Here is a 25,798-nt window from a genome sequence, read left to right on the forward strand (position 1 = left end):
CACATAAGAGAAATACTTCATTTTATTGTGCGAATAATAGCAGTACAAAGCCCACCACGTGGCCATTTAATTTTTTCTTCCACCAAAACAAAGTGTGTGGATAACTAATCAATAGGAGAAATATGTAATCACTCCATGTTTTGCACCACAAACAACTCAAGACAACAAGGTGGTCGGTGTGTGTTAACTTTTTCACACCGGAGAGTTCTTTTGCAAGAATGTAAGCACCATCTGTGCATTAATTCAGACAGTTCTATTGATAGGATAGTCAATGATGCCGGCGAAGAAGCCTCATTAGAGGGACAAGAGCACAGATTCGAAGAAAGCATAAGAACACAGCATGTAATGGTTGGCGCAGTTAAGATATAGTTCATTGTTCAAGCAATTATACTTTATACAACTTAAAACTGTGCTTCATTCTCAGGCAGTGCACAAGGATAAAATACCCAACATATTTTAGCTGAGCGACCTGATTTAAGCGCAAGTTATTTTACGGAAACGTTTTAAATACACAGTGTGGCGAAGATACCCCATACCTGCGAGGCACAGGCCACTCTGAATACAGTAGCGGCAGAGCGAATGTGTTCTCTCATTCCTTGTGGAAAATTTGTCGGCGTCGGACGACACGCGGCTGTGTTTGTGGTCGCTCCCCGGCCGCACCGACCTGAGGAGCGTCTGCGACCAATGGCGATCGATCTTTACAGTGTGATGCCTTTATTGGCGCTGAGGACTTTTGTCAGGCGGTGGCCTGAAACTCCGGACGCGTGACGTCAACAGAATGAAGGTAGGAAGAGCGCAATGGGGGATGACACGTTTGCTCCAGATGCTCTAAGTTCGCATTTCCTAGGGAGCACCTTTACCGAGTAATCGAACGCCCACAATGCAATATATCGAACGTCCCGGGCTAAGAGCCACTGGCTTCATAATGAGAATTTGGCATGGATGTTTCAGTGTGGTTATTCATAAACCATACCGAACTGACTGTTCAATAGTTACATCGTGGATATGCATAATAGTGGATATGCAATAGTATGCATACTTTTGCTAGAGAACTGATGCCATTCATCTATACATTATGGAATATTCGCGAGTGAACACAAGCAGACGTCTGAAATTCAATCTGCCTATCGTCCTCCCGTAAACCCTAATCTTCTTTATTCCAACGAATTTGCATCGGCGCACACCGTTAGTAATGAGTGAAGGCGGGCTAGAAACAACCCAAGTCTCTTCCAATCTAAGCGATTTCTCTCGATTTTTTTTTATCCGCAATTCCGTATAGCAACAAAAAGAATCCTTTCTTCCCAGCAAGGCATCGGTTCTTCCTTCGACCTAGCACTTAGCGCATCTCGGAGAACGCCAGAAAGGCACGCAGATAGAATTAGCCGTCTGGCATATGCAAGAAGCCAAGTATAATACGATGCAGAGTGCATCGAAATTGGGTTTGCCTCGCAACGCGCTCTGACATTTGCTCTGGTACATCCTGATGATCAACCCTTTTTTTTCCTCTTTCTTTTTTTCGTTCGCTACTCCAACTTTTAAACGCTCCGCATATTTCTTCGCTTTTCTACTACAAAACTTATTTCGTTCGTTTTAGTTGTTTTTACCCTCGTCTTTGTCCGGGTTTATGTAAAACGGCTCTCTTCTTTTCCTTTTGCCTAAGAGCCAATATTCCGTAATAGCAGGAGAGAAGCAGCGCCCCCTTTATTGAGTAAGACAGACGGCTATCGGTAGAGAGGGCACCACTATTCTATCTATTTCTTTCTCGCGACGACGTGGGTGAGGATTGAGAAACTGGACCTGCCATCGGAAAGTCGATGGTGTCAGTCCTGACGCCTACATCAACGGCAACGGTCAGTGCTTCTTTTACGCGTGTGATATTTAGCGAGCGCACGTAATTGCAAATATCACGCTTCGACCACCATTTTAATCCTACGAGGTCAGGAGTGCACCATAGATTACAAATCGTTACCAATTGCGTACCATGTAAGGACCCCAGATATAGAAGCTTCACCTTTGAACCGCAGGTTTAACCGTGAGTTTATGCTGGACATCCACAACACCTTACAAGAACTACAGATATTCTAATATACCAAATGGGGTAGTGTCAGAAAATAGTATCATACCCTCAACGCGTTCTAACAACGAACAACAAAATCCAAATCAACCAAAAGGCCTCTCAAAGTCGGATACTAGGCGGATTTCGCCTAGGTGCGAGGGCGAGTGGCAAGGGGCCTCGCCATAAAGAGTTTTCGGCAACCGGGGGGCCATCTCTCGCCAAGCATAGACGACAAAAATTTTTCCGAGGCAGTCTAAAGATTATTTCACAAAACAAAACAAACGTACTTGCATACACATATTCGACGATAAGACATTGTATAATTCACGAAATGGAATATTCGTACAGTTCCAAATCACTACAGCATCCCCGCATGGAATGGCATTCAAAATGGCGGAGAGTTTCTGACCTCTATGTATTAAAGGGACGCTCGCATTCGTTCCAGTCGATTTCGAAACTATAGTGTCGTTCGTGGATCACTGACCACGGTATGGAAAATCCCACGCGAAATAGTGGCGTAGTTTGCCTGTGATTCGATGGAATTCATGACAAGAGCAGACGCCGGATGTTGAGCGTATTCCGGAATTCCATCTCTGAAAAAATTAGAAAACGTCACTCCCTCAGAACGAATGAGGGCGCGACCTTGAGAAAAGGAATGCCGCGGCCGTTCAATTGAGTTACGGAGCGTCTGGACGGCGCCTTTCCTCCTCTGAGCGCCCCCCTCTCACTCCTCCGCTTAGGGAGTGACGTCACGCCGCCGGAGCCTCTACAGCTGCGCAAGCAGCGCCGAGTTTTGAAATTCGAAATATTTCATATCTAAGCACTTTTTGGGCGAAAAAAAAGCCAAGTAGATTGTCACACGACGGCGAACATAGTGGTATCGGTTTCATAAATGGGTTTCCGGATGCGACCGTCCCTCTAATAACCGCGATGTTTTCGAGAAACGGAGCTTTGTGAGGAACCAATACGCCATCCGCGGAATACTTGGTTGCTGCAGAGAGTAGATGGAATCCATCGCGCCGGTGTCGGCCATGTTTCAGCTCCGTTCGGGAGTCCCCGAAAGAGAACGATCGGAAGCGAACCGATCGTCACCTCGAAGCGGTTAGGAGGACGCGGGAAGGACAATACCCATGATGTAAAGCGCATGCGCGTCGGTCCCTTCTCTCCCAACTGATCGTACCGGGCGTGCTCAACCGGTTCCCGAAAACCCTCTACTAAAGTCCATGCGATTCCCTTCTTACACTTTTAGTATTTTACCAACAGTGTGCAACAACGAGCTCCCTCTAGTATCGTTCTGATCCTTTACATGAGAAGCACTGATAAACTGTATGACCGTCAGCTATGAGTAACTGAAAATTTCAGGAGATCTCTTCGCAGTCCCTTCAATCCTCCGTCGTGATGCACACTAGTGCACAGCAGCTCGAGCAGGTGACCAGGGAAACACGGTGATGGCCCATGCTAAATCGGAAGAGTAGCGAGTAACTGATTTAGACGATTGATGCCCCAAAGAACACATTTTTGCACCCAAATTATGAATAGATGAACCAGGATAATAGAGAGTTTTAGCAGACCGTTGATAAGGTGGCTTGAGTCGAACCGTATCAACCGGAACCAATCAGTGGATAAGATGCTGAGTCACGCACGACTGCGATTGGTTCCGATAGGCACGATAACCTTATCGACGGTATACTAAAACTCACTAATGAAGGTAACGTTCGCTCCGTAACGCACTCCGTCAAATTACTTTATTCTCCTCTTCTTCTTTTGTTTGAATAGCTGATCCCACACTCTTAAAAGAACAATGAGGTGGCCCCCAAAATCTGTTTTGTTTTTCGGTGCAGAGTGTTCTCCAACGAATAAAATGAGTTGCTGCGAAAGAACGACGAGTGCAGGTGACCTACATAGCGAGCGCCCTGTTCCACACACTGTTGAAAAAATTATTCTCCTCGTGAAAAGAGCGCATCGCAGAGCGAGAGGACGTCGTGACGTACGCTACTCCCCTCATGTCACCGGTGACGCACAGCGGCACAGCTTAAGCATGTATAAGCGGCGCGTGAACTGCGACGAAAAAACAAAGAAACGAGGCACGGAGCCTCCAATACGTCACGCGAGAATCGTGTCGGCCGTCTGCGGCTGCTTTCTCCGACTGTTGTTTGTAAATACGATTGCACAGCTATAGCGCACCGCAGAGCGAAAATATTTTGCGTGGTGACTCCTGGTGGACAGCTTCACAGATGGGGCAGGATTTCGAGCGACGTTAAATGTCACCTCATTGCTCTTTTTAAAAAAAACAGGACTTTATAAAACAGAATGCTTAGCACGCTCCCACGCAACCATAATCCCGAATGACATCGTTATCTCCCCTGATTTGTTAAACACTGAAGGCGTACTCCTTTTCGCGACATCGATGCAGTTACATAAGTCAGAAAGTGGTGGTGATGAAAACTACTTGCCGTAGTCGGCCACGCTCAGGCGAGCGACGTCACGACTATAGCAGGGGTGGGGGGGTCGTGCGTCCGGGCTGACTTCACAGGGAACTGTACCGACATTTGTCTTAAAGCGTCTGAGGAAAATCCAGGGAGAACACCTAGAAAGCAAGCAGGCGCCCGGATTTGAACCCTGGTCACCCTTCCCCTCCCCAATGTCACAAGATGGTGGTGGTGGTGGTGAAACAGGGTCACGAAAAAACGTATGCCCCGTGTTTTCTCCAAATTAGAAATGAATGATATCATTATGTGCAATGATTTGCCTTCAGCGTGTGGTGAAGTTCTGTTTTAAGAGTGCACGCTAAGTGGGGCCTACAACGTCTCTTTTATTTGATTTTTTTTCTATACTATCAACACGCGTGTGTGTTTGTTTTTGTGTGTGTCTGCTTTATTTTTTATTTTTATTTTTTTTCGCGTTGTACAGCCATCAAACAAAGCGAGTCTGATAGCATCCAGAAGCGGAACGGCGTGAAGCCGCCAATCGCTTTCGCTGTTTGCCACTAACATTCAAACACGAAGCAGGAGCACACTTCACACGCAAAATAAACAGGCGGAATACACACAATCAGCCGCAGCACTCTTCTTCTCAAAAACCCTGCGCGTTGCGCTTCCCCGTATCTCTGGCAAGCAAAAATCTGCATGATTGTGCCTCCGCCATTTCCATATTGCATCTTCCGGCGCGCCGTTTGCTTCTGTTTCGATGGCGCAGAATGCGCTCGGGGAACGAGAGTAAACACAGCGTGGCCAGACAGTTTTGACGGATTGCCGCCGACTCCTGGCAAATATATGTGCCAGCATAAAAGGGGAAAAGATAGCACGAGCCAGTTTTGGATGGGTTGTGTGTGCGCGAGGATTCTTTGCGGCTTATCGCTAAGCATGGCACAAATACGGCACGCAAAATACAAGAACACGCAAAAAGAGTGAAACGACAGTAAAAGTGGGGTTGGGGAACGAAGGAGCACTTTGCGATGACTGTTGCAGTCGGAGTATGGGTGGATGGGATGTAAATAGGGAAGGAAATATGGGAGAGGTGGTTATTCTCAAGGGGTTGGATGGTTTAAAGTGGACGTTGGGAAGTGCCTGAGCGCAGCTATTTCCATGGGCGTCTCTTAGCGTAGTGCAGGGCTTCTGGGGAGAGGTCTGTGATACCGGGAGAAGGATACTGCGGTTTCTGTTCCGGTCACGTGACATTTGTGACGGCGAGACAGTGGAGCGCTTTTCTCAGCCTCATTGACAATAATTCCGCGGATAAGTCGGATAAGCATTGTACCACAGTGCTCATGGGTATACCGAAATTTCGATGGCATACCTATTTCACAAGGAGGAATAACTGAAATCTGAGACTAACACACGATTGCCTCGGTAGTAATGGCACAGTATTGAGGGATATAGTCCTTTGAGTATCTCTCCACATTTGTTGTTTCTGTCTAGATGTGTGTGACAGTTCTCAATCACTTGCAGTAGCTTACTGCTATGCAAGTAGCTACTGCTACTGCAAGTAGTAACATGCTTCACCATACATGTGTCTACGTATACGAAAAAAAAAAAAAAAGAACGTTATACCTGTATCCCAGGTTGTACAGGAAAGACAGGTACCTCACGTTGCTTCGTTGAAAACAGACAGACAATGGTTTTGACAGTTCACAGAAACTTCCCAATTTGAACAGAAATTTTTGTGCATAACGGAGTTTCGCGTAACTTGAACCCAGCCTTTTAAAAGAAAAGTACGGCGCATGACAAAAGGATGAAACCAACGTGATTTGGCTGGCAGCTGTCTTGCACAAGTCAAGATATTCGTGCACATCTATTTTAGAGCCGTGAAAAATTTTACAAATGGTAGAGCGTCTTCAGATTCCCATAGCCTCCTCGAGCGCGCCCTGAATGAACGAGACCCGCTGATAGGCTGAGAGTGGGAAATGAAAGAGTTCGTTCGTTCAGGGCGCGCTCTGAGGTCCCGGGTCCGTGTTACCAGCTCGCGTGGCTCAGTGGTTAGCGTGCTCGCCATGTCACGTCGAGACTGGGAGGTACCCGGGTTCGGCTCCAGGTGCCGGCTGTGCTGTCTGGGATTTCTCCTGGGTTTTCCTCAGACGCTTTCAGACATATGTCGGCACAGTTCCCTTAGAAGCCAGTCCGGAACGCACATTCCGCTAGGGCGTCAGTCGTGACGTTGCCGACCCCTGTGAGTCCGACAACGGCGAACCCTTTCGCCACCACCGGGTCCGTGTTGACACGTGGGGGTTTTCAAATTTATCGCCACTTTTTTGCGAAGCCTCGAAGAAGGAAACCACGTAAGAGGTATCATATTGCCAACAACTGAATCTGGGGGTTTTCTGAAGGAGTCCCGCGACGTGCCTATTTTTTCTCCGCTCTAAACTTAATATTTACAAGTTACACAATTAATCTTAATTAATTAAATAATTAGGACAATACACAACATACAATGAGTTCTGCAAAATGATAGCGAAATTATACCCCTGACACACGGGCTCGTTTGAACTCCTTCCCATTTCGGGTCCTTTACAGCTGCAAAGGGCATCTTCGCGAAAGGAGTTCGTGCCAGTGACACACGGGAATTGAGCGAACTCCTTTCGGTGTTTCGCTTGAAAAATATACCCAAAGATACAACCGACAGGTAGTTAGATAACAGTAACTGTAAGCATAACAATACGACCAATGTATTCAAAATATGTATTGCAACTGCAATATCTGCACGCAGACTTCGAGTACTTGAAAAATGAAAACACGATTTAACCTTCGTTCGAGAGTATTGTCGTCGTATCGCCCTTCGTTCGAGGCTACGCCAGACGCCTTTACAGATGAAAAGCAGATCGCCGATCTCAGCTTCCCAAAACGACCGCTCCGTAAAAGGAGATTCTCCTTTGCCGCGTGTCACGTCACGTCACGTCACGCAACGTCTCTCCGTTAGGTGTCCCTTTGTGTAAAGGAGTTCAAACGTGTCCGTGTGTCAGGGATAGTAATCCCTTTTACTTTCAACGTCGTTGTCTGCACCTTTTTTTTTCTTTTTTTGTGCAAAGTACAGATCTCATGTCTTCAGTGCTCTACCGAACTGATGTCATTACGTATCTCACACGTGTCTCAAATTGTACCAAAATATTTCTCTTCGTGACGGGGAAGTACCGTAAAATTTATTTCTCCTTTTGACAAGACGTCACAGCGAGCGCTATCTGCCATACACGTCTGGCAACCTCCTCCGAGGTCGATTGCGGTCCCTTCATCGAAGCTGCTGGCACTGGCAGTCTTTCAACGTGGGGCAGAGACTGCGAATGTGCGCGCGCTGTTGCCATAGGAGACACACGCGGTGACGTCATCTATCCTTATGGAATCCGAGACTATGCGTGTACGTTTTCTCAGTAGTGAATAGTCAGTCGTACTGTGCCTTTGAGCGAGGCTGGTTCTGATTCATAATACGAAATAAAATAAATATCGTTTTTCAAAGTCCAGAATGACAGTTTAGCAACGTGCAATAGACGACGTGATTACGTTAAGAATAGAAGGGTAAATACAGAGTAACAGCGACGTTTTCACCACATAAAGCTTGTTTCAAGCTACGTGTAACATCCTGTTTTTACATCTCTGTCAGGTTCAGGTCTGCCAACCTTCTTCAGTTGTGGCGCTTGTTTCAGGAGACGTCACAGGCGATATCTTGTGACGGTCTACATGGAATTTGTTGAGGAGCAAAAGTTGAAGGAAAGACCGTACGTCCGTGACTATAGACATTGGGAGATGTTGGACTGGCTTCAGAGATACTGGCTATATTTGGCTTGGTCGCTGAACTTGCTCTAATGTCATGCTCTCCGAGTTGTTTTCTTGCAGGACACATGCAGTCCCTTCCACTCGTCCTATTAACTTATATGAACGTACGAACATATGAATAATTAGTTCTCGCTTTGGTCTTGTTAGTTGCAGCAGTGTGCATGACAAGAACAAAAAACAACAACAACAATTAAATTAGGAATGATTATGTCTTGGGGTGTTTCCCCGCTTATGCTGCGGGACACTACCCCAGAGCACGTGGGTTGATATCATTGGATGAGTGAGGATGGCACGCCCACGAAGGTATCAGGGCAAGGGCTTAGAGTTCGTCCAGTGGGCCGGTGGCTGTGAGAAAAGCGAATAAACGATCGCAGAGCCCGGCGCTGATGAGCGGGATCGCGCCCAGGTCTAAGAATCTTGGATGTGCTGAATGGTCATGTGTCGATGGTGTCGAGTTGACGCGTAAGTGTTTGTCGTTCATTCGTGAAGCGTTGATAGGCCATGAGGATGTGCTCAATGGTGACCGGGACTGAGCAGGTCGTGCACAGCGCTGAGTTGCTGAGTTGCTACGTTTGACAAGCGCCGCGTCGCAAGCGCACACATGCAAATCGGTAATACAACAAGAACAACAGCAATAAATGAATGAAGTAAATGTGATGATGACATGGGATGCTTCCCCACAGTGGTCGCAGGAGCCCACCCGAAATCGGTAATAGCCGAATGTGCAATAGGCGGTTTTCAATTTCTCATGCGTGTCACTTATAGTAGCACGTAGGGGAAGCCTGCTTTACCTTTTCGTTCCTTATTCTTGGGAATTTGTGTTGCGTGTCTTCTTCTGTCTCTACCAAAGAGCTACTGGATATATTTTCTTGAGCGCAGGGATCGCGTTCGATCCTTGAAGAGAGGCGGGCTTCTCCTACTATTTCAGCGGAAGTTTACATATTCTGCGTGCAGCTGATTTTAGTCATACATTGTCATGCTCTTCTTGTTGTCCATGCCATATACACTGTCGCTTCTGTTCGACCAGGCCTCTGTGGTCCACTCTGTTTTGGTATCGCTCCATTCTCAGTCCATTTTCCACTGTAGCTTCGCTGTCTCTCTGGTGCAGGTTTCGCTCGTTATCACCACGTCGCGCTGTTGTGACTGCGAGTTTCTACCCAATGTTCAGCTCGTTACATTGATGATCCTGTATGACGAATTTCTTCTTGAGCATCGATGCAACATGCAACATGTCGCCACGCTGCGCAGACAAACATTCCTTATTATTATTATTAGTATTGTTATTATTATTATTATTATTATCATCATCATCATTAATTTTACCGCGTCTGGAATACGCGTCTCCAGTGTGGAACTCTCTTTCCTACACTGACTCGTCACGTGTTGAATCTGTCCAGAAAAAAATTCTACAAAGCGACGCCGTTTTCATGACATTATGCTCTGTTATAACATCTTACACGGTTTTCTCGGTACACCATCTTTATTACATCAGCTTCATATCGTCGTACCTGTCAATGTAACCAGACACACGAATATATATTACTTATCCCACCATATGCCTGCAAATCCGATCGTACGTATTCAACAAATGACAAACGCAATTCACCCCTCTGTTGACAACTTTAAGTCCCATTCAAACGTTTTTAAAACTTTCCTCTGGAGTTCACTCAGTAACATGTGAAGTTGTACAGTTTTTTTTTCTTCCCTTTTAGTGCTATGTACTGTATATCTCTAAGTCTGTACTGTATGTATCAGTGTTAATATTTTCCTGTTACATTCCCGTTCCTGAATATGTTATGTTTTGCTTAATCTGTATATATATATATCTATATATATATATCTATATATTTGTAAATACTGCATTGTCTACGTGCGCCAATACCAAGGCTTCGGCTGTTCTTCGGCATATTAATAAAGGTATTATTATTATTATTATTAGTGTAAAATCTTTGTCGCTGAGATCACTCATATGTAGCGTTACAACGTCGCTCATAGTCTACGTCACTCGTATGCAGATTTTTTTTTTTTTCGAGAGCCTAAGTGTATGCCCTCCAGGCAGTGTGTAACAAAAGAGTAAAAATTTCGCTGCTGGGAACGGGGTATATTTGCGTCGTTGTGTTTCGCTAACGTCACTTCGTTATTGCTTTTTTTTTATTATTGTTGATCGAGAGTTCCCTCTGTAATGTTCGAGCCCTGTGCCTGACGTCGTCTTGCGCGCGTGCACACGCTGAGAGGGATGTCCACTTGGACCGAGCAAGAGGAGGGCTCGCTAATGCGCACATGTCTTGTCGGTCACTCGCAAGCCACTTTTTCAGAGAAATGCGGGTAGTCAACGCATGAGAACCTGCGTATTCAGCATGATACGACAACGTCATATTACTGCTACCACCACAACCAGCGCATCATAGCCATGCCAACCAGTCCGAGGCAGCGACACCTGTTGCGGCTCCAAGAACGCATAACATGTACTAGAGCAGATACTTTTCGAAAACTGTCTTTGAAATAAAATCCTATACAGCTTTCATACAGTCGCAATGCCAAAAGTAAACACCACTATTTTCGCTCGATTTGAAAGGAAAAGAGTCCGTAATTGTACAGAGATAAAAAGAAAAAGAAAAGAAATCATGTTTGCATTTCTAACAACATTTTCTACAAAACAGCAAGCACGTTTGCTGCAATTTAACGGACAAATGTCTCGAAATTCCTAAACAAATCATGTTCGAAATTGCAGACTAGGAAACGCAATCTGGAACAAGGAAGTTGGGCAATGAAGTGCAACAGAAAGAGTGTATCGAGGAATAAAAATTGTAAAAGAGGAAAGTAACAGTTCCCGTCTGTGTTCATTTACGCTCATTTATATGTAACGGGAATCTTGGCAGCGTAATTAGAGATTCGGAAGAGTAAGGCGGAGTGATCAGAGTAAAGATGAACAGAAAAATGTAGAAAGAGAGTGAAAGTTACACTCCATTTTCTTTTCTTTTTTTTTCTTTAGAGTGTGTAACTTAGAGCGTGGAAGCTGAAACCCCGCTCTCATGTGAGGCCCTTCCAAGGATAGCTTTGCCCTATGTACACAAATGCACGGTCAGATGCATGCGGGATATACACTGTACATAATCGGTGTGCCGGGCATATCTGAGGGCAGGACAAAGAAGAAAAAAAGAAAGAAAGAGTAACGACTGGAAGAATGGCCGTCCCGCTTCCGATTATCGTCCATCTCTGTCAGAAAAGCTTTCTGCATCTCCCAAAGAATTTCACAGAAACTGAATATCGACTCTTCTCTCCCTCTCTATTGTCTCTTTTTCAACCTCCTCACTTCCCTCCTCAAATTTCCTCTTCGTTTCGCCGTCTTCCTTAATGCGCCTTCTTATATTCCACCTCCTGTTTTTGCAGGTTACACCCTCAAGTGAACACTCACGCGTCGGACTCGCGGCAACAGTTTTTGGTTCTTTCGTTTTTTTAGAGGGGAAGAACATCTTAAGCAGTCACGAGTAAGTTACACTTTAATGCTGTTCGTTTCCTCGGTCACAATCGTTGCAACATTCACTCAAAAAATAGAAATTTCTGTTCCTCGGAATGAACATGGTGTGCCACACATGGGATGATGGACAATGGTAAACCAACATCTGGGCAGCATTTAGTACTTTTACACAGTAGGGATGAAATGAAACAAAATGTGGACATGCATATATATGATATGTGATATGCATGCAAAAGTTGGACGTATGCATTAATAGAAATAAAAAGATAATTTGAATTATCGTAATACGCAATGTATACGTAGTTGGCATATGGACTGTAACGTGATGGCTAACCCATACAAACTGACTTCTTCTGAAAGCTCTTAACATCTATGCTTCAGATAACGCAATAGCTCTACTGTACATTGCGGATTTTCTGAACAATCGAGTTTGGAAGGAATCCCTGATCCAGCAACTCTGAGGCGACTAGTGCGCCATCTGTCGAGAACGCACGCAACTGCGCTAGCCTAGTAATGGTGCCGTGATGTTACACGTGAGGTTTGTCTGCCTAGTGTTCCGACATGCTGCACGTGCCGCAGCGTAGGACTGCGGTAGGATTTCGACTACCTGTTGTTCTTTTGACGTGCGCCGGAAATCTCTGACACACGGTGCTGGAAGCAATGTTTACCTCCACCACGTTGCTGCCGTCCTCGGCAGGAATCGAACCCGCGATCTTGAGCTCAGCAAGCCAACACGTTACCAACTGAGCTACCGAGGAGGAACTGCGCTTGCCTGCTCCGCTTCTCAATGGGTTGAAACCGCAAAAAAAGAAAAGAAAAAAGGAGTAGAAGCAAAAACGTCGATCCTAGAAGATGCGTGTGTGTGTGTGTGTGGGAGGGGATATGTTTATTAAGAAAAAAAGAAAGAAAGGAAAAATGAAAGGAAGATGCGTGGTTGACACATCCCGCACACCACAACGTACAACGCAGACTAAGGGGTCAGTGGGAACCGACTTGATGCGAGGCTTTGCAGGTCGACCGACTTTCACTGCTTTTACTTTCTGGTCACATCGAACAGGCAGGGACAATGGGTGATGACAGGCGACGCGGAAAGAGAGAGGCCAACATGACGCTGATATTCCTGCAGGCTAAACCGTTACAACTGTTTAAACTGTTGCACTGGTCAAGGGTTGTGGTCATTCTTCAAGAGAGGTTTAGTAATTTGTAACCTGTCTGGAATGCGTTGCGTAGAACTTCTCTATAATGTGGAGACTGTCCGCCAATCCGTGGCGGCTTCGCACTGTTTCCTGTAGCGGGCGTTGGTCTTGGGCAACTATCCATCTTTGAAACTCATTGATATGAAAAGTATGAAGAACTGAAACGTAAAAGCTTGTGTGCGCCATCTAAAAGCCGAGTTTTACACGGCGGTACAAGGAAACATGGCGGCTGTTCCGCTTTACCGTCCCTATATAAGTAATTATTTTACTCCCTCGCGAACATTACACTATTGCCTAACAACAGTGTCGCACGTATGTACGAATACGAAACTGCTCTATTGTAACGAAGCATCCTGATATGACTTTGAAGAAGCTCAGAATATGCCTATTTGCGAAAGTTCCCACTTTTTACTTTACTTTGCTTTTTTACTTTACTACGGAAAAAAGTCGTACATAAAAACAGACCCAGACAAGTTCCAACGTAATAAAACTTGGCAACAAGCACAGAAGCAGTCCATAAAATTTCACAAAACTGCAGCATGCATCGGAAATTTCTCTCCGCACAGCAGCTTTTAAGAGTGCTCGCGACTACAAAATTTGAATCAACTTGGCAATCGTTAAAAAGCCGTTGCTGGCTGTTATGCACCCTTACGGCGCAAGAGACACGTAAAAGAAGCAATAAACCGAATTGAATCAAATCTCCCGTCGAGAAAAAGAAAAGAGTACGGCGTTTTTCCGTCTGACGAAAGCCGTCAGGACCGACTTTACGATTCCATTTTTTCCATTTCTCCGAAGATGGCGCTGCGAGATGGTCGGTTGATATACTGCTCCGGTTATCAAGAAATAACACACCCGAAACGTTCTCTATATTTTTTGCGGCTTTCTGTAGAGCCAGTGAACATATCTCGCCGTAGCATGGCCAATAAAAGACGGGTCGTGGTGGGATTTTATGTACTGAGAGGAAACTTGCATGAGCAATAATGTGAGAGGGTACCACGCAGAATCACCTCTTTTCGGCTTATACGCTGTGAGAAATGAAAACGGGTAATCAAAGGGAAATAATTGTAGGTACCATTTACGATCAACGTAACTCGCGTCTGGGAGTCAAGAAGGTGGGTAGAACACGTTCTGGATGCTAAATGCTTTACTCTGCAGGAGATATACGCCGTATCTGACTGGCTCGCATGAGAGTTTAAAGCCATCATAATTTTAGCATTTGACAGACATTGGTAATTAGATCAAGTATCTTCGCCACAGGTACCCAAATTTATTGTAGCACGGGCCAAAGCTAATAGGTAAAGATAAATGAACGATCATAGGCTATTTGCTGAGAAGCAGCACCGCTCTGCGATGAATGTTGCTGGAGACCCGGCTAATGCGTTGCGACGCTGCCGAGCACTTCTGGCACCCTCGTTCGAGAATTGAAACCCCCAACCTTTTCATGTCAGTGTCCTTGTCAGAACACGCCCATCCGGCGCTTGCTTTTCTCTTCTTAACAACAGCGCAAACATTCTAACCTGTACTATGCACATGTCGAACAGTTACATCACTGAACGGCATCAAATATTGGCGATAATACTGTTCCTGTTCCAGCGATTGCAGTTATTGTATAGTTATGGTGTACTTACACCGAGCAGCTCGTGTTACAAGCACCAGTCCCGTCTGTCATCAATATAGGTGTCTAACGTCTTGGCGTGCGAGTCCTGCAGCTTTGAAAAGGTAAATTGACGGGTTACGCTCTCGGCGGTGTTTGAAGTTGACTTGAAATAACGATTCACCGTTATGTGAATTTTCACATGGCCAGGTCTCGTTCTGATTCAAATATTGGAATTTCTTGGCTTCACATCTCCGTTGTATTTACAGAGCCAGAACTTCGTCCCGCAGACGTGATGCAGTGATCTGCAAATTGCCTTTTGTGGCTCGGATTACTTCGTGCCGCCCACGACCTTACACGATATTGGTAACGAGATGGTAAGATGGAAAGATTTGAAACGTGAAATTTGTAATGCTTACCAATCATGTGACCATTTTCGTAGCCAGCGTAATCGTCAAGTCGGCCTTTTTTGTTGAGCATGCCAATGGGAGTGCCATTGTTGGGACTCAATGACGTCATCGACGACCGCTTCGGAGGCCGCACCTGGCTGTAACGACAGAACATCACAGTCACATCCCAGAGGCAAACTCTTGTTCCTTCTACTATTCCTTCTTGTTCACATCTATTTCACACTTAAGCGTAATCACACTGAAGCTGTATCCAGGTAACGAACACAGTACTTCTTCACTCATGTGTGTTCGCATTCTCTGTTTTCATGAACGTGCTCTAACACATTCTTCAACTATCTGTAGTGAACTCAACTTGAGTGAACTATAGTGTCTCACAACAAAATAAAATGTTTTACGAACACAGGAGAGCAAAAATTCCAAATTTTCAACGTGTCTCCCACATATTTAACTGTATAGAGTGAACGTTCTTTGGTTTATTGGAGTTCTTCATTTTTCTTATTTAACTTGGACGGTATCAGTGTCAAAAGTAAAACGAGGTTGAGTCAAATTTTGGATCAGACTGAATTGAGAAACCCATACTTATAGCGGTGCCCTGGCATTTGATAAGGTAATGCGCAGATACGGCTGTTTACAATTTCGAAACATCGTTCCGCACCATCAGCAGAGGTGGAATATTATATTATTATATTATTGGAAATATATATTATAATATATTATAATATTATTATTATAATATTATAATATATTATAATATTATTATTATAATATTATAATATATTATAATATATTAACAGCTATGAAGCGCAGGAACAAGTTATTTGGGTAAGGGCTCTTCAAAGAATGGGGCACCACTCAGTGCATCTACGAAGCGACATGACATCACAGGCACCCATCAACAGCAGGTGAGCCACCTTGACATTTCCATCTCATTCATACGAAACACTAATAACAAGCCTTATCCTTGAGTAAAATTTTACGCAAGAAGGTGTCACTCACAATTTAAGCGTCTTGCTAGGCCAGCACGCGGAACAACAGCGAGAACGTGCTTTCCGATTCCGTTGTTCCAGAGCATGTCATGGTGCAGTTGGAGATTTCTCACGTGTTGAATCACGACTCTATGACGATAGCTCAAAAGCATTCAATCACTCCGGTAACATTCGCCTTGTCCGTTGTTGTTCTAGGGAAACGCACGTGGGAATTAATGGGGTAAGTCCGATCACGAATCCGGTCGACAGGTATGCCATTACCTGTGCGTTGCGCGTGTGAATTGTTGCTCGCGATGCCCGTTTCGTGTTTCTACCTTCATGGGATGCAATGCAAGTTACTCTGACATAGGGACATAAAGCGAAATTTGTGACGGATGTATGGGTAGGTACTGAATAACGCCTGGTAGCGTGCACGTTACTGGACGACGTATTACAATATGCACACACTCTATAGTCAAGTGTGCTCATGCCGTTCTGGCATCGTCAGTTATAGGCGTGGCGTATTTTAAAGAGTGGCCAACTGCGTCTCACTCTCTTGCAGTGGCGTAGCCGACGGGGGGGGGGGGGGGGGGCTCAACCTCCCTCCCTGATCTGGTACCTTTGGTAGTGCATTAGCGAAAGGGGAAACAGTCTCCATGCAAAGTTCCCAAAACACTCCTCCCACAATATCTTTCTGGCTACACTACTGCTGTCTTATGTTCATCGCCCACTGTTATGAAATAGCTTCACATGCAACAGATGCGAAGCCCAAATCGTTCTAACAGGGACGACTTCGTCGCTGGAGCTCACACGAGACGATATGATCAACCAACTGCGACCAACGTCTCTTTCATGAACCAATTCCCACTGCAGTAGCGTTTTCGTGTGCGCCGTGTGCGCCGGCAAGAGGAGTCTTCGAGTGATATTGGAGTAACCCTAAACTACTTCTTTGGAGAGTTCTCCCCAAAGGTACGGTTGCACCCCAATACACGAGCTCATAGTAGTATGTGTATACAGGACACGTTGGTGCAAGAAACGCGAAGAAGATGACACGTACCCGACTATAGGCATGTTTAATTCCGCGACAGACTACCCCCAACGACGTGCATCTCTGGATTTCTTCGGGTGCAGACCCACGACCATAACAATTCTTTATGACACGGATATTGAAACCTTTATATTCCTACACATAAGCAGAAAATGAGAAGGAGGATACCACGATCGTCGCAACGCAAGGATGGGTTCAGTGCCACTGCCGAATTCCTGGTGATCAGCAAGCTGACACATCAGCGGCACAAGCTCGAAGCTGTGGGGGCCTGTATAATGCATATTTCAGCAAGTCAGATGTAACGCGTCTGTTTACAGCTGGAGCGTTTCGCAATGGACGCTATGTTTTCCGGGATTACAGTCAGCACTGTGGAAAACTGGTGCCACACATGGAGTATGGGCTCCCACCGTCTCTCCTTCATCACATCTCTTCTTCACCAACTTCGCCGGAACCTCTCCTTCGATGGCAGGCACCTTCACGAGCTGTAGAAGGTCCCATCACCGAACTGCAAAGGGCGCAGCCCTGTCGAGGACGCAGATGACCTGCTGCTTATGCGTCCAATACAGAAAACGAATCACCGACATTGCCAATCAAAGCTTGCTAGGGTGGAGAATGGGTCTTTCATAATATGCAAGATTCTAGTCTGCTGACGATAAAGCGTAGGTAAGTTCCAGCCTTCTGGGTTGGGCCCGCTCCCTATAATAAAGCCGGCCTACTGGAAGTTCTCTGATATGCCAGCGGTTGCAGTTTCAATTGACCTTTTTCACAACGCTTCTGCGCATGATCTGTGATCCTGACGGCGCCGAAGAGGGTTCCCTACATATTCAATAGATGGCGCCAATATTGCGCCGGCTGTGCTTTGGCGCGCGATATCGTGTTTCGCTGGACAGCCGATAGGATACGACGCAAGTGTGAAAAAGGTCTATTGTCTTTCGCAGTTCGTTGTTGACGCTCGTGCTGTCTGTTGCATCTTCAAGCACCTGGAGTAGAGAACGCTCAGCACCTGCAAGCCACCGTCTCATCTTTTTAGCGTAGAATACGCTCTTGTGGGCTTACTTCTCCAGAGTACCCATGACGTTCGCGTTCTCTCTACTGAACAAGGGATAATTCCAAGTCCGATAAACTGCCACTGCTGGGATGCTGCTTGCTATTATAACAGACGAAAGTTGCTTGCTTGCGGGCGAATATTTGGCCGGTGGTGATATAATTCGGTTATTGTAAAAGGCACGCTGCTTTATGTAACATCTACGGAATCTTTGCCATTCCGAGGGTCAAAAACCCTGGAATGGCCTCGAAAGACATATAATTTATTCCTATAGTAATTATTGGAATGCCGTTGGAACTTCCTAGCGCCAGGTGCCACTGGGGACAGAGACGGGTTGCTGATTCAACTGATACTTGGTGCTACGAATAAATCCCAATGAACGTAGAATCGGTCACAGTCCATCATATACGGATTACATGCTACAGCAAAGTCATACTACTTTGAAACATCCAAATAATGCACCTATCCACACTAAGAGCATGATCCACATTCACCAGGATTTGTCAGTTGAACGGCCCCTGTTACTTAAAAAAGGAAAGAAGAAGGAAAAAGAAACAGAACCTTTCTAAACTGCAAAGTCCCACATAAAATCCCAACGCAGAAATACACTACACGCACCATTTCCCGTCCACCACATACCGCCACACCAGAAAGCACCTTTCGGGTCCACGATAAGCGCGCAGAAACGCAAGAAATTCGAGCCACCCACGGAAAAAAAAAAAGAAGAAGGCCCGCCTTGGCACACAGTTTCCACCCAATTTGCCCTGAGCGTATCAAATCTCACTTCCTCTCTGTTGGAATAATGTCGGGCCGTGTAAGCGTCACTACTTCGAGCTTGACCGTCGTGTACACACACACATGCACAGACGACTTCAATTTGTATTGGAAAGAAGCGCCCTCTTCCTGAAAAGCATGAAGCGCGCTTCCCTGTTTTCATAGGCGGTTGAAGCAGTGACACTTAATATTCAAAGTCCACGTCCCATTTCGTAGAATCCATATTGAGAAGGAAGGAGCGTGACGTGAAACCCAGCCAATATTTCGCGGCCAGAGTCAATTTCGTTTGTGGCATGGAATGAAGTTTTGGAGAGGGTGTCTGTGTGCGCGGATATTGTTTTAGCTTTTCCCGGCGATGTTGGAGGGCAACGCGGAATGATTCGTGGCTCAGCTATAATGAGATTGGTTCTCAACTTCGAGCGAATGGAAATAACTTTGCCGTGACGCGCGGAAAGGAAAGGAAAGAGAAGTCTGGTTTTTGAAAACTCATCTATGTACAGAGTGTTAAAAACAAGTGCATGCTGAACATGCTGCCGAAATATACGTGTGGAACGGGTTAAATCTCTCTTTCGCCTCTATGCATGTGAGGCGAGTGACGTCAAAAATTGAAGGTTTACTTTTCTTATCACTTCTTCGTTCTCTTGGTAAGCCTAAACGGGTATCTTTACCGCCTGAGATTCCTCTTGCTTTCTGATAGCGTTCTTGAGACTTTTCGTTATTATTCAATGTTCGTAGGTCTATAGTATACGTAGCTGCAATCAATTATGAATGATGAGCTCAACATCAATGAACTTCATATTATGGAGGAACGAAGATATTGAAAAAGGCCGGGCAGGCCTAGGCTTGGCGTGGTTACAGGCGTTCCTAGGGACTTTACATGCAGTACGCCGTCTTCAGTTTTAGAGGTAGAATCCATGAAAGGCGCAGGACATCCCTCATCTTAAAATCACATAAGTACGACAAACGTAACAGGCACACGGAGCACGCGGGAAAAACACGATTTTAGTACACAGGCCAAACGTTGCAGTTATTTTAGCGAGCTCTACTAACATTACCCGCAAACATAATCGAACTTGAACGGTGGGGCACTCGTGTGCCTACAAATATTTCTTCTTCCTGCTACCTCCTCCATCTCCTTTTTGCTTCTTCATCTGGTCGTCTTTTTTCTTCTTTTTTTCTGTTTCTTCGGATTGCTATGCCCAACACTGATAAGGGATCGCCAGCGCCTGCTCCAAAAATGTAAAAGGACGCTGTCACATGATTTCTTGTGAGTCACATGAAATATATTCGAAAAAAAAAAAAAGGTTACCAGCCTCATTACTTTCAATTGAGTTTTATGGGCAGCAGTCACACAGCCGTGACGTCACAGCCAGCAACTTCTGGTTTCCCGCCTGCGAAGTATTTGCGCTTCAGATTGTTTCCGCTTTGGTTCCCCGCTTGAGATCGCACTGATGTGCGATCAGAGTCCACTTTCTTTCTTCTTTTCTTTCCTTTCATTTTTTTTTCTTTATTGCCATACTGACCATTCCAAAGGCAACGTGGTCGTCCAGGTCGCGCCGCTATCTCATTATAGCTGTCGACGTTGCCTATCGTCTTCGTTTCGATTCGCCTTCAGACAACGTTTCTTTTTTTTTCTTTTTTTTTTGTCTGATGCATTACAAGCGTCATTTCAAGGAAAAGTGTCCGCGTCGATCCGTGGTCAAAACGTGGAGAGGGAAGTACGCCACGTGTGAGACGAGGACGTTTCTGGCGAGTAGAGTCACTAAATAGGGAGCAGAGTAGCGACACTGAGCCACGCCGGCGAGCAAGCCCGCCATTTTGAGTCGCCTAGCCAATGGGAGCCAACTCCCCCTCCTCCGGTGGAGAACAACGCGCAGTCGAGCCACCTCGCAACCCAGGAAACCGGTTTTGGATGAAGGTGACTCAACATGAAACGGCGAGTTCTCGGAAGGAGAAACCGCGTGACACGATCGGCCCGATCGCGAACACCGAACGGCGGCTTCGGCGGGGAAAAGGACTACGATACTCTGTACCCCTATTTAGTGACTCTAGTGGAGAGTTGAGAGTAAGAGAAAGTAGGTCACGGAGCGGAAGCGAATGAACGCGCGCCGCGGCGTGTGACGTCACGAAGAGGAGCACGTCTGCGGAAGCGGTGTTGGCGGCGCGCCAGATACGCGGGTGAGTTTGAACTTGCGGGTGTGCAAGGCGCGTATGAGCTGTTGGTTTGCTGCACGAGTTACGTCTTTACTGCTCCTGGCGGCTTCCCAGGTGTGGTCGTCTCTACTACGCATACATTTCGGGCTTAGCGCTATGTTTAAATCAGGTGGCTATGCGCTTGTCTTGCAACTGTTAGACAGCACAGGTTTTAATGCGTTAGTATGAGGAGTGTCAAAATAGAAAAACTATGTGTGTGTGAGAGAGAGAGAGAGAGAGAGAGAGATGGTGAAGCCTCACCGAGGCAGAGGTATAAGTGGACATGTAAAGGGAAGATCAGAAGGTAAATGAAGGTAAATGATATAAAATCGAAGTAGAAGAGCAAGGCGTGTAAGTAACTAAAGGTAATTAAAGCAAGACAGTTGAGTTTAAAGGTAATGAATGTAAGGTATATGTAATTATGAGAAAGATTAAGCGAAATTAAAGAGTACCGGAGGTAAATAAATGTAATTAAAGGTAATTAACATCAATTAAAGAGAAATTGAGAGTAATTAAATCAAGCAAACGTAGTTAAAGGGAATTAAGTGACATTCAAGAATAGCTTAGATAACCTGCGGTTGCTTTCGGTAATTAAGGGGTAATTAAAGCGTAGTTGAAAGTAATTGCGACTAATACAGGGTTAACTAAATGGGCTTACTCATAGTAATTGAAAGTGTCGAACCGGAAGTCAAGTATAGACCGGAGGTGGACAACCGGAAGTCAGGTTAGACCAGAAGTGGAGAACCGGAAGTCAAGTATAGACGGGAAGTGCACAACCAGAAGTCGGGTTTAGATCGGAAAAGGCACTTAATGCTAACGCATTTTTCTCGCATTTACCTCTAAATCCCCACTGAACTTTCTTTTCTTTTTTTGTATCACAGTCCAGTGTTAGTCTATCACTGCTCGCTTCTCATCATTTAATTTCATAGAATAAATTTTGACGAATTATAAAATAAACTGCTTGCGGGAAAACACATCAGAATGTGGAGCCAATTTGCCCATGTTATTTTTATTTACACTCACACATACAAAAAAATAACAACATGGAATCGTCCTCCGTGGTGGTGGTGATGGAACTGCCTGCCGTGGTTGGCCTAGTTAGCGGGCGTTCATACGGGCCAACTTTCTGCACCAACTCGGACCAACTTGGGAGTTGGTGGCAGTAGGCCGACATCACCGACCATGACCAACTCGAGTTGGTGGGAATCGGTCGCCGAGCGAAAACTTCGGAGAGTTGGTGGTGCTCTTACCAATCAACGCGAGGAGCATTGCCACGTGACCCTCCAGGGCGTGAAGCGATTTCGTTCCTGTCGTACTGCATGGCATGGGTTCAAATCCTACAGGGGTACATGATAATTTTTTTCCCTAGCGCCATATAAACATATCAATAGGCATTTTTTGGGATACTGGTGACCTTCTGGCGAAATAAAATGACTTCGTTTTGATTAATGACAGTTAAAAAAAAGTCACCAGCGGTTGGACTTGAACCCATACACCCCTATTGCCGTAAGGTTGGTTGTGGGCGGAGCTAACGAGTTGGTACGTGTGAACGTGGAGACGGCACCGTGTTTTTGGTGTAAAGTGGGTGTAATATGTGTATGTCCCGCTCTGCAGGGTGTAATTTCGAGAATTGGTGTGAAAAAGGTGTTGCCATCAAGGTTCTAATGCTTCGCTACGACAGGTCTGGCAGCAGTGTGCTGTTTACTCTGTGTTCTCCAGCTATGGCGGTTGGAGTTACGTTTGGTAGTTTTCGTGTTCTTTGGGGCAGGTCGTTTGTTGAACTACAGGTCATTTGACCATCTGAGTTTAGTATGACACTGCAAGGATTACGGTTCAGCGTCTCGAACGGAGGCAAGCAACGGCTGCGCCGTGCCTATCGGTTCGAGTATATTGTCTGAGTGGCTCGCTGCATCGTGCTGTTTGGTAAGTGTTGTCGGTGTATTTTGTCTTGTCTTGTTGATTGAGGTGCCTTTGAAGCGGGTATTTTCAGATTATGTTTGAACCTGAAATGGAATGCACGGAGTAGATGAGATAACAGTGCGGTCGCGTTGTAACGGTCACATGTGGCGGTTAGGCAAACTCAAGAGGTATACGTAACGAACGCAGTTGGTGCAGTTTGTGGTAGAAAGTAAAGGAGCTGGCAAGAGTCAACGACTCAAGAGGCAAGAGGTAGAAGGAAACGAAACCACAAGGCCACAACCCTCTGATTTCCGGTCAGGTGTGCTGTGCGTGTCTTCTGAACAAGGCCCTAGCGAGTTTGTATGTTGGCGATGTCGGCATGGTGTAATTGGTAGTACACTTGACCAGAAATCAGAGAGGTATGGTTTCAGTTTCGTTACCGACACTTCGCTGGCTCTTGACCGATTGCCTTACTTTTTATCTTGAGCTGCTTGCGTGCTGACGAGGGCCGTGGTTGCGTGGTCTTAATTCTTCTCTAGCCTCATCCATCTCCGTAACTATCATGTAATTTGTGGTTCGCCCGTAATTTCATGAAGGTATTTCACAGTTCATTTTCTTCACTACACAGGCAGGACTTCTCTTGGCCTCACCGTAATACCTTGATCTTCGTCGATATGTTGGTCGACATTTTTATATTTTGTATTGTGCGGTGACTATGCAATTCTTATTGCAGTGCATGCAGTGTATTCTAGGTAATGCAAATAAATAATATGTCTGTTATTTTGCTTATTGTGTTTCTGTTGCCCTCGGCATAACATCCTTACTGAAGGGTGTTGCCTTGCCTGGGGGTGTAGACATACACCAGAAAGGGAGGCAGTTAGGGTACCGCTGGATTACACCAAAAGAGGTGTTCAGAGGACACCCGTTCTGAGGGGTGTAGTTCTGCCAGAGGGTGTCCATATACAACAAAAAGGAAGTCAGAGTATCGTCAAATTACACCCAAAAAAGAGTTATATTTTTTAGAGTGTTGCACGATGCCTTCCTTTGAGGCAAGCCTTTTTCACAATTCCCGTCAGTGGAATAAACGACCAAATGACATCTTGTAACAGTGTCAATAATTGGGCAATACTATCTGATTGTATCAACTCACCTGTATATACCTGAGTATATTCTACAAGAACGTGAATAGGAACGCGATATCGCGAAATAAACCATGAAGGACATTCACAACGTACACCTTTAAAATACAAATAATATACAGACAACGATGACGCATTCGCAGACGAGGAATACCGCTTACACACACGTGTATTCTTTTCGGAAGGAAGAAACAATTCAAGGGGCAAGAATATCCGTCAGCTAGTAGCACCCACCGCGGGAGGCCGTTTGCTTTCCTTTGGCGCTCAGTCCGACCAGTACCGCAATATAGTACTATAGTTTGCACAGCGCAGTGGGCTGCTACAGAAGGGCAGCTTGTGAATGGCACAGCTGGGCGTCTGCTAGCGCAAGATGGATTGCCATCGTTACGGAGAACCTTTTGCGGCCACCGCATAAACACCGTACGGCAGACGATACTTTCGAATGTAGCAAACGCAAGCATCCATCCATGTGACCCTCACGCAGACGTATCTATCGCGACTTACGACTATATTTGTCAGATTTACCATTTCGGTACCTAATTGTCGTGGATTGGACTGGGCTATATAGAATCAGAAATAATATGCAGACTGTGGCTTTACACAAGTGTGGAGCCAGCTATACTCCACCTCACGTGTACCGCTAAAAGATGGTTAATAGCACGGGCCACCAGGGGCCAAAACTGTCATGTAGGCAGTTTTGTCCGAAACATCAGTTACAAGAGCAGCCAACGGAAAACAGGACTGAGACGTTTTTCCTTCTGCTTAACACTGTAGTGGTGAATAAGGTAAGGAATTCGAACACTGGCAAGCGTCCTGGAACAGCTGGCCGTACCAGTGCGACCTACGTTTCCATTTTTTTCTTTCTATTTCTATTATATTCTATTCTATTGCAACACTGGCGGTGCTGTCTCAGGTTCTCCCCTGAGTTTTTAGGTACCCCTTTCAGAGAGACGTTGGACAGAAGTCGACCAAAGACGTACAGTAACCCCTCCTCCTTGCTGCTTTTCCCCGTCTATCTGTCCACGCATTTAGAACGCTCACAGCCGAAGTTGTTTTGCGGTGCTATTGCGGAATTTAACAGAAAGGAACACGTTGCATCGTAAATGTTACGATTCCTCATTGCTGGGCTTGCACATTTCACGTAGAGTGCGTTTTCATCCTCATAAGCCGGTAACGCCGACGTTGCTGACTAATGCTGAGAGACACACAAATGCTTTCACAGAACGCGAACATTGAAGGCATTTTCAGTGAAAGAAGATGACAGCTTAGTCCCAGATTGTTGGTGTGGTTTGATGCATGAAGCAAAGTCCCAATTGAACAACAAACAACAACTTTATTGCGAGATGATGAATGGGGCGTTCATCGCCAGGCGCTATACTCTACCCCATTGCTTGGTGATGCGGGGAATGAAATAATGAGCCCTTTCACACTGCGGTGCGCATTGCGGGGCTATAGAAGATCTAGAGCACATTCTTCTCCATTACCCACACCACCAACCTTCCCGAACCGTACTCTCCGGATCCCTTAACGAGCTGGACTCTCGCCACCTCTCACTCACAAAATTGCGTGGTCCCTGGCCACATCCACCCCACCAACGCTCTGCCCTCAATGCTCTCTTAACCTTTGTGGATACCATAGAACTTCTTAGGCTTAACTTAACTTACTTACCATAGGCTTAACTTAAAATCGTGTTAATAAATGTTAAACGGTTCTAGAGTATAGCTTACACGTATTACACTCG

At 45.6% G+C, this 25,798-nt stretch overlaps 1 protein-coding gene across 3 annotated transcripts in view; it reads right to left on the reverse strand.

The window, feature by feature from the left end:
* The window catches only part of LOC135394479 (dachshund homolog 1-like), a 238,326-nt gene that overhangs the window by 70,286 nt on the left and 142,242 nt on the right, over positions 1–25,798 (reverse strand). For all 3 annotated transcript variants that reach the window (XM_064625236.1, XM_064625235.1, XM_064625234.1), the window contains one exon: positions 15,004–15,131. In XM_064625236.1, the coding sequence (XP_064481306.1) occupies positions 15,004–15,131 (128 nt within the window). The remainder of the gene's footprint in view (positions 1–15,003; positions 15,132–25,798) is intronic.

The sequence above is a fragment of the Ornithodoros turicata genome, chromosome 5, assembly GCF_037126465.1.
Source record: "Ornithodoros turicata isolate Travis chromosome 5, ASM3712646v1, whole genome shotgun sequence".
Classification (NCBI taxonomy): domain Eukaryota; kingdom Metazoa; phylum Arthropoda; class Arachnida; order Ixodida; family Argasidae; genus Ornithodoros; species Ornithodoros turicata.